Source organism: Paroedura picta, chromosome 13 (genome assembly GCF_049243985.1).
Source record: "Paroedura picta isolate Pp20150507F chromosome 13, Ppicta_v3.0, whole genome shotgun sequence".
In the NCBI taxonomy this organism is placed as follows: domain Eukaryota; kingdom Metazoa; phylum Chordata; class Lepidosauria; order Squamata; family Gekkonidae; genus Paroedura; species Paroedura picta.
The window spans coordinates 43,175,280-43,186,083 of NC_135381.1; the positions used below are offsets into that span (position 1 = coordinate 43,175,280).

Below are 10,804 nucleotides of genomic sequence, written 5' to 3' on the forward strand. Positions count from 1 at the left end.
TCATTTGCCTTCCCTTTCCTCTCCCCACAACAGACCCCCTGTGAGGGAGGGGAGGCTGAGAGAGCCCTGATATTACTGAAGAAAAAGAAGAGTTGGTTCTTATGTGCCACTTTTAGAATCATAGAACCACAGAATCATAGAGTTGGAAGGGGCCATACAGGCCATCTAGTCCAACCCCCTGCTCAACGCAGGGTTAGCCCTAAGCATCCTAAAGCATCCAAGAAAAGTGTGCATCCAACCTTTGCTTGAAGACTGCCAGTGAGGGGGAGCTCACCACCTCCTTAGGCAGCCCATTTCACTGCTGAACTACTCTGACTGGGAGAAATATTTTCCTGATATCTAGCCTATATTGTTGTAGTTTAAACCCATTACTGCGTGTTCTTTTCTCTACCTAAAGGAGTCACAAAGGGGCTTACAATCTCCTTCCCTTTCCTCTCCCCACCACAGACACCCTTTGAGGGAGGGGAGGCTGAGAAAGCCCTGATATGACTGAAGAAGAGTTGATTCTTAGATGCCGCTTTTCTCTACCCGAAGGAGTCTCAAAGCAGCTTACTGCTCAGCCAGAACAGCTTTATCAGTGCCATGGGGAGCCCAAGGTTACCTAGCTGGTTGCACATGAGGGAGTGTGGAATCAAACCTGGCTCACCAGATTAAAAATCCACACTCCTAACCATTACACCAGTTAGTAAACTGTATCATAATATCCAGATTATGCAATATGGTAATTCTTTACTAAATCTGCCCTTTTCAGTTCACTTATAGTTCACAAAAGCACTGGAGAAATAAAAATGTCGAGATTAGTAATTAGCAGGCACTTTCCCAGTTGTGAAAAGAAACAATTAAGAGACTAGTTGTTTGCCCTGTCCGTCTCCACCCACAAGTGCTGGCTAAGTCATTGGCCTGATCCAACATGGCTCCTCTTGTGTTCAAAGTAGAGCAGAAGGGATGCATCTACTTTGGAGTAAGACACATGCAATTTGGTGTCCCGTGCTTCTAAGTTAACAATGCAAGGGAGTAGGCCTACAAACTGCACTCAGTAGAGTAAAGCTTCCTTCCACACAGACCTGCTTAGGCCACAGGGGCATGAATGAAGCAACCCACTCGTCCTCCCCCTCCAGCTGTTAATTATCCTTGGAGGGAGGGAATTACTGGCTGGGCAGGTGAGAGCCGGTAGAGGGAAACCATCTAAGTTTCTAGTCCTCGGTAAGGACTTTGTCTTGTGGGCAGCATAAATGTGGCTGAGAAGAGCCCTGTCTTGAATGGTAGTCCCCTGAATGCTTTGTTTATTAGGTTTAATTCAGATGGGAGGGTCTTGGTGCAGTTATGGGGGGGGGGTGGTCTGTGTATCCTGGTCTTGCTGGTGTCTCTTGGGGTGGCTGTGGCTGGGCTCCAGGGAGCAATCTCCCATCCCTGTACGGAGGAGCTGAAGCCACCTGCTGGGGCCCTCCAGGGCTTGGAGCCCTTTTCTGCTGTGCGGCTTGCCCAGCACCTCACCCTGTTGCTGCTCCTCTGCAGAGGCCTGGCTGGAGCAGGATTGGTGCCCTGGCTGTGACCAGCGGATGGTCTCCTCTCTGCCACCAGCGGCCCATCATAAGCTTGCTTTCTCCACGCCTATTTCCTGGGGGGGGGGGGTGTCTAAAAAAGATCTTTACACTAAAGGTTATCTGGGTAGGACTAGGTTTGAGTCCAACAGGGCCCACTCCCCAAAGCGTAGACTTAAAGGGGCCCCAGCCTGGACTCCAACTTGGTTCTGCTGCTTCTGACCCACATGGCTCCCCCCTCTCCCTTGCATGGTGCTTCCTTTCCCATCGTGGCAGATGGTGCCCTCCAAGTGGGCAGCTTGAAGAGGGAAACAGCCTCCCCTGCAGATCATCAGACCTACGTTTAAGGGGCAGAGAGAGGGCCCAACTAGGAAGCTGGCGATGCCAGGCTGGGAGAGTGTGCCAGGATGCAGAGGTTGGACCCTCCCCCACCTAAAGCTTCTTCCTTCCAGGGGCACATTCAGCAGTGCCCCTTCCCTGGCCCCGATTGTGAAGGGGATCTCCTGTGTCCCCCTACTCAGGAGTAAGTCTGCTGCTGGGGCTGAACGGGGCTTGCATCCGAGTCAAGGGCTGCTCGGGGGAGGGCCAGACTTCGGAGTCGACGCCAGCCCTCTGCACGGCACGATTCGGCTTGCGGGGAGGGGGGGGTCCTTCTGCCCGGGGAGCGCGATGGGCGGCAGGTGGCCGGTCCTCATTGAGGTCAGCTGTCGGGGAGGGGGCGGTAGAAAAGGCGGGGAGAAGCGGGGCTGCCGTCGGGCCATGGCGAAGGCGGCGGGGCTGGGCGTCGGGCTGCTGCTGCTGCTGCTTCTGGTTCTGCTGCGGGGGGCGTCTCTGGAGTGGCCCCCGGGGGGCCCCTGCTGCGCCTGGCGGGCCGAGAGCGTGGAGTGGCCGGTGGGGGCCTCGCAGTGCCCGGCCGAGGGGACCCGCCCCGACGCCAACGCCAACGCCTCCTACTGCTGCGGCCTCTGCTTCTCCGGGGAAGCGCAGGAGGACGACGAGGGGGCCTGGCCCGACGGGGACGCCGCCTGCCCGCCCGCCCGCCACGAGGACTGGACGCCGCTGCGCTCCGCCGCTTCCCCGGAGCCCGGTCGGTGAGCCTGGGGCCCGCCCCGCCCTGCCCTTCCCTTCCCTTCCCCGACGGCCGCCCTCCCCTCTCCCCCCGACGGCTGGCGGCCTCTTACGGTCCCCCTCCTGCCCGTCTCTGCGCCTCCCCCGACGGCCTCCTGCCCTGCCCGGCCTCTTCTGGCGCGCCCTCCTTTGCCCTTCCCCGGGCGGCGGCGGCTTCCAGGCATGTGGGCGGGGGCGCCCTGACGGACCCTGCCTGCCTGCCTGCCTGCCTCCCTCCCGGGGCTGGGGCGGTGCCTGGAGCCGCGATGGCTGCTTTGGAGGGGGCTCCCTGCCGCCGCCCTCCCTCCCTCCCTCCCTCCCTCCCTCCCTCTCCGGGCTGCGCACCCCAAACTCCAGGAATCCCCCGAATTGGGCGAGGCAGCCAGAGGCCAAGAGCCCCGCTGGGATTTTGGGCAAACTGCCTGGTCAAGAGTGGCAGCCTCCAACCCAAAGAACCGCGCCTCCCCCATGTTCAGGTAGCTGGGTGACCTCGGGCAGTTCTCCATGAGCTCCCACAGCCTCAGCTACCTCCCGATGTGTCTGTTGTGGGGAGAGGAAGGGAAGGCGATTGGAATTTGCTTTGGGACTTGTTTGGGTAGAGAACCACCCCCTTCTGTCTTTCCCCAGGCTCCTTGGCTTCGGCCCTCGATCTGATTGTCCCGGGCGTGTTCCTTCTTCTCTTCTTCTGTGCATGGCTGTGGCTCAGGGACCAGGACGAGGGCCGCTCCAGCTTCTCTGGACCACCTCTTGGTAGACCATCTTCATCCCTCGTCCTGTCCTGGGACCTCCCTCCTGCTTATGGGGCTTGTTCAAGGTCAGCTGTGCCACCTTTGGCGAGGAGCCCCCAGGACTCACCCGGTTTGCCTGGAGAGCCCCCCGTTGAGGGCATCATCTCATCTCCTCTGGGGGTTTTGGGGGCCCCACCCGAGGAGGAGGTGGGCACTGGGGCCCCCCCGGAGGAGGCAGCCTTGCCAGCAGAGCACCCCAGGAGCCCACGTTGGCTTGAGGGCTGACCTCCACGGATGTCTCTCGGAGGGTCTGCATGTCCTGCAGCCTGAGTGTGGGGAATGACAGAGACCATTTTAAAGGGTTTCCAGGAATGTCTATGCTTTTATTGTTGTCAGAAATGAAATTATTTTAAATGAATGTGTTTTATATCAAATGTGGGAAAGTAACAATCAAATAAATCCTGGACAAAAAGCCAAATTTTGTGTTTTCTTTCTGTTATCTGTGCTGTAGATCTCCAAAACGGAGCCTCTGGAGCCCCAGGTTTTGCCAGCCCCCCCTCCCCTTTCCCTGGCCTTATCTTCCACTGGGCAGCCCAGACCCCTTGATTGCCTCGGCCCAGGCAGGGAGGGGGATCCAGACGGGCAGCCCCCTTAGTCCCTCTGTAGCCGCCGCACAGAGCCAGGGCCAGGAGCCCCTGGAAGGCTAAAGGCAGGAAAGCTAACTGGAAAATGGCTGAATGTCCGTACAGTGGGAGGAAGGAAACTATAAGCATTGGTTGTGTGCACCTTATACATGTATAAAACTAAAGGGGTGCATGATGCACACAGGCAGATTCATATGAAAACATAATCTGCCCTATACAGGAGTGACGTTCAGCCCTGCTGCCCTTGGACCGTAATTATGGCTTCCCTCTGAGGTCCAACTATAGATGCACATAACCATACAGCAAAAACTACATCAAGCCACCGGAAGAATCAACCGGGGCTGAGAGCTATTTTTTTGTGAGGCCAAACTCCATGGAGATGGGGCGGTTGGGGAATGTCCATGAGCCAGGCCGGGGTCTCCCCTCTCCAGCAGCTTGAAAGCTCTACTGCGTACCCCTGAGACCAGTGTGTGTGTCAAAGCGCCTGAAAGACCCCCCGGATGGGTGGCAGGGGAGCAGCTTCTAAGGGGGAGATTACATGGCAGCCAATTCCTCCCAGGTCTGTGTTCAACCTCCTTTCCCCTCAGGGCGGCTTACATATAATACAGGAAAGAAGGACAGTAAGACCATTATAATTCAGAGCCACATCCAATGAACAACAGTAGTAACAGCGGTTGTACAATAATTCCTAACTGATAGAACGGAGCAACAGTAACATGTTAACTAGAACCCCAGGAGCTCGTCAGTTCAGGATTCGGTTCAGAAATGGGGGGGGGGGTCTGGGTGGTTGTTGGTTCACCAAATGCCTGGTGGAGGAGCTCCGCTTTGCAGGCCCTGCGGAACTGAGCTAGCTCCGGCAGGGCCCTGATCTCCGCTGGGAGCTCGTTCCAGAAGGTGGGGGCCAGGACAGAGAAAGGTCTGGCCCTGGTTGAGGTCAAGCGGGCTTTCTTCGGGCCAGGGACCACCAGCCGCTTGGTGGAGTGTAGGGCTCTTCGGGGGGAATAGACAGTGAGGTGGTCCTGCAGGTACACTGGACTCAGACGGCGTATGGCCTTGTTTTGCATAACTGTTCCATTGTGTAACCCAATCTGTGTACTCTGGCTAGCTGGGGAGGGGGCATCTGAGCAGTGAAGGTTGTGGAGAACATGCCCCAAAGATGCCAAGGTGGCAGGTCTGTAAGAGACCCCTGACAAAAAGGTCTGCCCCACCCGGCAGGAACAGCAGGAAGGACGTGCTGCAAATAAAGGTTCTCTCCTGACTCCACTCACTAATCGCAGGGCCCAAGGAGGAGGAGGAGGCAAGAAGATGCCCCCTGGCCTTGCCACTGTCCACTCCTTTGCCCCCATTCCCCCACTACATCAGGGAGCTCTGGAGGTGATGTGGGGTAGGGACAGCTGAAAGGGGGGGGGGCTGGCATGCTGGAGCCCTGACTCTCAGGACCTCTGGCAGGTTCCCCTCCTTAAATGAAGGGGATGTACGAAGGGAGGGAGGCCTTTAGGGAGCACTCTGGGGTTGCCAGCTGCAGGCAGGGAATACCTGGAGATTATGGGTGGGGGGATGAGCCGGGGAAGGAGGGATTGGGGCCAAAGACACCATGCTACGGGGCCTGCCCTCCAATGCAGCCTGGTTCTCCAGGAACCCTCATCTCTGCTGCCGGAGAGCAGTTGGGATTCTGGGAGATCCCCAGGCTGCCCCCAGAACTGGCAACCTAGAAGTGTCTCCCAGACAGAGGGAACGAATTCCAGCCCAGTTCCCCAAACTGTCCCCTAACTCCCTCTCTCCCCCCTCCTCGGTCTCTGCCCTGCAGTGCCTGGTTGGTCACTCCTCCTGCCTGCCCAGAGGCCCTCTGCTGTCCTCAGCACCGGCCTCTCCAAGGCTCCTTCCTGCCTCTGCCCCATTGGCTGCAGGGTTGCCATGGGGATGGCCAGAACCATTCTCGCATCACAATCTGTCCAGTGGGACATCCTGCTGCCCAGCACCGGTGGGGGCATTTGCTCCAAATATTTGGATCAGGATGAGACCACTACAGCCAAGCGTTGAGTCCAAGTTGGAAGATTTCCAAATAGAAGCAAGAAAACAAGGGAGCCCAGTGGGTCTGAAGGAGCAGAGCAAAGGTTGAGGCCCAACAAAGTTGTACTCCAGGTGGGAGCTATTCTGTGCATGGCTGAGGAAGCCACCATGAGCACGAAAGTTCCCACCTTGAGTCAAACATTGTGGGGCCTAAAGGTGCGCTGGACTCCAATGTGGCTGAAGAAAACAAGGAACACCTGGCTGAGGAGGCCACTGCGTTAATGAACCCAAAACCCTCAAAACATCTTTGGAGGAAGACCTCTGGAGTTGAAGGGGAGGCTAGGACCACATTTACAATTAATGTAAGACCAGCCAAAGGCTCCATCTCAGTAAATTCCTTGCTTAGGGTCCCCTCAAGGTCTCTAGAAGAATCTCTCAGGCCAGGAAACACCTTCTCCCTCTCCTCCTCCCTGAGAAGCCAGCCTCAAGGAAAGTGTAGAAAGGATGCGGTCAAGCGGGCTTTCTTGGGGCCAGGGACCACCATCCGCTTGGAGGCTCTTCGGGGGGAATAGACAGTGAGGCGGTCCTGCAGGTACACTGGACTCAGACGGCGTATGGCCTTGTTTTGCATAACTGTTCCATTGTGTAACCCAATCTGTGTACTCGGGCTAGCTGGGGAGGGGGCATCTGAGCAGTGAAGGATGTGGAGAACATGCCCCAAAGATGCCAAGGTGGCAGGTCTGTAAGAGACCCCTGACAAAAAGGTCTGCCCCACCCGGCAGGAACAGCAGGAAGGACGTGCTGCAAATAAAGGTTCTCTCCTGACTCCACTCTGTGAAGAGGTCCATGGAGGTCAGGTCTGGGAAGACGCCTCTCCTCCTGAGTAACTGGCTCAATAGACATGTAGCCTTGTGTTTTTTACACTCTGTTCCTTGAGGGGCAGGTTTCTCCTCCAAATGCGGCCTGGAGGAAGGCGGACAAGGGAGGGTTTCCAGCCGTCCCTCCTGAAGGGAGCTCAAGGCCTCCCGTGCGGAGAGGAGCCGGTCTTTCTTTTAGAGAGCCAAGAGATAAAGAGGCAGTTTTGGCAGTTAGCTCCGCCCATTTCTCCCTCAGGTCTCCACTAACCTCTTGGCTACGGAGGTCTGAGAGTAGATCTTTTGGGGCAAACTATCTAGCAGGTCTTTTTGGGATAGAATTAACCTCACCCCCCTCATCACCCCCCTTGATGCTGTCAGGAGTTTCCTCCAAGCGAGCAAACTGATTTAGAGGGGCCCTCTGAAGACGAGGGGGTCGCCTGGGACAAAGGCCTCAGCTTCTGTAGTCTGCTTTCTGGAGGGAGAGGATGCCTGATCCTCCTCCTCCTCCTCCTCCTCCTGATCTCACAGCCATTGCCCAGGCCCCAGGTGGGGTACTCATCCGATAAGCCTCCTTGGACAATAAGCAAGCTCCTTGGCCGACATTAGAAAGGGGTGTTGAAGAACTGGTAGGAACAAGGGAATCCTCTAGCTGAAGAAGAAGGTGGGTTCGGAGAGGGAGGTCTCCCCCTAGCCGGTGTGTGATCCTGGATCATTAACTAGCTCAGTTCTCTTCTGACTCCACTTCTTCTGCAGGAAGAGATCGATTCCTTCTGAAAGGAAGAAATATTTTGGGAACATCTGCCCCCCGCAGCGGAGAACCTGGCCGCCGGCCGCCTATTTTTACAAACAACGGTAAGAACCTCCAGCGGCCAGGAAAGGGGCCAGCACTCACCGTGGAGGGGAGGGGGAGAGGGAGAGCACAGAGGGTCCCAGGAAGCCCCAAAGGGTTCTCTTTCCACCCCCCACATGGGCAGGACAACGGGGAGAGGGGGTGCCCCAACTGAGAGGGCATCTGGGGTCTGGAGCTGTCCAGGGCCACAAGCTCCCTCTGAGGCCTTAACTCTGCCTGATGTCCTCCTGCTGCTCCACAGGGCTGAGCAATCGGAACGGACCGTGACGAGGCCCCGGATGGGCTGCTGGGATTTCCGTGCTCCAAAAGGCAGAGGGTTGGGGCCGCTCGGGGTTCCTGACTGTTGCCCAAGGGAAGAGCCCTCGGAAGAGCTGGGGGGGGGGTCATCTTCTCCCAGTGACTCTGTTCATTTTGCTGTTCTTGTTTTTAATTCCCAGAGGCGGCCAGGAAGACCAACCCAACGTGGCTGGAGGATCGGGGTGTGGGCTGCTTCAGCCTGGCGGGGGCTGGTAAGGGCGGCCCTGGCTCGAAGTGGGTAAGCCCCTCGTCCTCCCCCCCAGCAGCAGCCCCACCCCAGGGAAGACCTCCGCTCTTCCCCCCAGTGGAGAAGACCCCCCTGGTGTCACGAGGACACCAGGGCCTGAGGGGGAAGAGCGGCCCCCTCCAGCCGTGGCATGGGGTGGAAGCAGAGGCGGGAGGCGGACGGAGGTGAGTATGGTCATTTTCTACTCCCACACCGAGAAGCACATTTCCACCAATTACACCGTTCAGGAGTAGGTCCATGTGTGTAAATCTGACACCTCACTTGTCTTAGCACAGCGTGCCCTGTCATAAGAGCACAAGAGCAACCATGCAGGACCAAGCCCAGCCGTGCCGTATTTGGCCAGGGGCACATCAAGTCAGACTCTCGGTGGTCAAAACGAAGTGGCCATGAGGGCCAGAACTCTAGATGTCCTCCTACCGTTGCCCCCCAAGCAGCAGCAATGTGTGGAAGAACATTTCATTACGTGCTGAAGGGGAGATTTACTACGAGGCAAGAGGCTCCGCTCTAACTCCTGGGGGATGTTAACAGGAGATTTCACGATGTGCTGGCGGGTTAGAGAGAGGCGAGGCTTTTAGTGGCCAGGGTGGCCCAGATGTTCTCAGGGCACAATGTGTGATGCTGGAATTTCGGTCTGTTTAACCTCCAGGGGACCACCAGGACAACAAGCCAGGAGACCACTTGGGCCATCGCTGTCTCCTGACGCTTGGATCGGGACTGCTTGGCTGGCCCGTTTTGTTTGTTAACGTATAATTAATTAAAATGTTCATAAGTGATCCTGCTCTTTCTTTGGTTGTTTCCTGTTGTCTTTTATTGCAATAATGTCTTTTTTGACTTCATGGATGGGCTACTGCTTAAAATTAGGTTCGCTGGGAAAATTAGGTTCCAGGAAGGACTAAAAAATATTTGCTGGCTGAGGGTTCTGCCACTACGAATACTCTGCAGGGCCAGAACCTGCCCTATCAAATAAGTCATCTCCCCCATAAATTGAAAGAAAAATATGTACAATTGTATGTATCTGAACCAGAGTCCAGGGGCACCTCTAAGACCAACAAAGATTTATTTGAGGCGTGAGCTTTCGAGTGCAAGCCCTCTTCCTCAGACTAATACAGCTTGCACTCAAAAGCTCACACCTTAAATAAATCTCTGTTGGTCTTAAAGGTGCCCCTGGACTCTGATTTTCTTTTGGCGTGATGCTTCAGACCCACATGGCTACTCACTTAAATCTGTATGTATAAATTCAATAATAAATCCAATCCAATAATAATATCTGTCTTTTGATTTCTGATTAAGATCAGTATGACTGAAAGGTGTTAAGTCTGAAGTGGTTGGCATTTGTGGTGATGTTTTCTGTGTGCCCAACAGATGTGGTATTCTTTTATGGTTTTTAAACATTTTTGAGCTCAAATAATAAATTGTTCCTTTTTTTCTATATTTGGCTTTATCCCTAACCTTTGCGGTCCTCACTGACTTGGAGTAGTGGCAGGAGACAAGATTGAAAGGGGGCCTGAGTAAATTTTATCTGGGCAGAGTTACAGCTTGTTTTCAACTCCATGGTTCCCGTTTGGGGACGAATGTCACAGCTTCAGATTGGACGACAAAGCTGACAGCCGAGGAGGAATTACCAGAATGTAGAAAAGTGATGCAATTGCCCACCCTAAAGGCTGCCTCTAAAATGTCATCGACCCCAAAGCAAAGGATAACATTGAAATCCAGCTTAAACCAGCTTCCGATAGTGGATCTGAGTGATTTGGAAGGGTCCTTGAACCACACCGAGCTCTGCAATCTGCCGCTGGGGGCTGTCTATGGGCTGTGCAGGTTGGAAGCTTCACTGGTCTACATTGCTACTTGAGGAACTGGAGATTTCTGCACATGAGGCCGGATAGAGGATGATGCGTGTGCTCGGCATGACTCAATAACCAGGCCATTCATAACCTGGGGACTTCACTGAGTGCAGATATGTTTAGGGCTTAGGATGGTTTGTATGAATAAGGGGTTTTTATCAGGGGGGTTTATATGCTGTTAGCCGCCACGAGCCTTAGGGGAGCGGCGGGCTATAAATCCAAATAGTAACAACAGCAGCAGCAACTGGGCCAGGCTCCTTGAAATGCAGATTCACACACGTTCCTGGAGCAGGAAGGGGAATAGCAGATTACTGCACAGTCAAAAGATGCCATGGCTGGGAGGGCTGGGGCTAGCCTGCTCTCATCAGATCGCAGAGAGAGGGTCAGCCCTGGGTAGTCCTTAGGTGGGAGACCCTCAAGGAGCAGTTGGCTACTTCCTCTACCATAAGCAAAAAGGTACTTTTCATCTTTTGCATCAGACGGGGCTGGACACCTGCAACGATACCTGCAGGCAGGGAGAGTAAGGAATTAAGCCTTTGAGAAACTCCGCTTTCATTTGAAAAAATCAGATTCTACCCTGTCCAGTTATGGAGATAATTTACAGCCAAGAAGGAAGAGTAATGCAGGACATCCCTCGTTAAAATCTTGCCTTTGCCGTGGACTCAGCAGACGGCCTTAAGCG

The 10,804-nt window shown here is 55.1% G+C and overlaps 1 protein-coding gene across 2 annotated transcripts; it reads left to right on the plus strand.

The window, feature by feature from the left end:
- Positions 1–2,195: 2,195 nt before the first annotated feature.
- Positions 2,196–3,854, plus strand: LOC143822608 (uncharacterized). 2 transcript variants are annotated; one of them, XM_077307948.1, is made up of 2 exons: positions 2,196–2,632; positions 3,276–3,854. In XM_077307948.1, exons 1-2 carry the CDS (start codon positions 2,211–2,213, stop codon positions 3,400–3,402), a joined length of 549 nt encoding a protein of 182 aa, XP_077164063.1. In that variant the 5' UTR covers positions 2,196–2,210; the 3' UTR covers positions 3,403–3,854. The 2 variants fall into 2 exon arrangements, with proteins under 2 accessions (XP_077164063.1, XP_077164062.1); XM_077307947.1 differs by having other exon boundaries at positions 2,196–2,628.
- Positions 3,855–10,804: the final 6,950 nt, after the last annotated feature.

Excerpts from the sequence above, each read along its gene's own strand:
- LOC143822608 (XM_077307947.1), top strand. The coding sequence starts at position 2,211 with ATGGGCGGCAGGTGGCCGGTCCTCATTGAGGTCAGCTGTCGGGGAGGG. Across the intron at positions 2,629-3,275 it reads CGCCGCTTCCCCGGAGCCCG|GCTCCTTGGCTTCGGCCCTC; the intron begins GTCGGTGAGCCT and ends GTCTTTCCCCAG.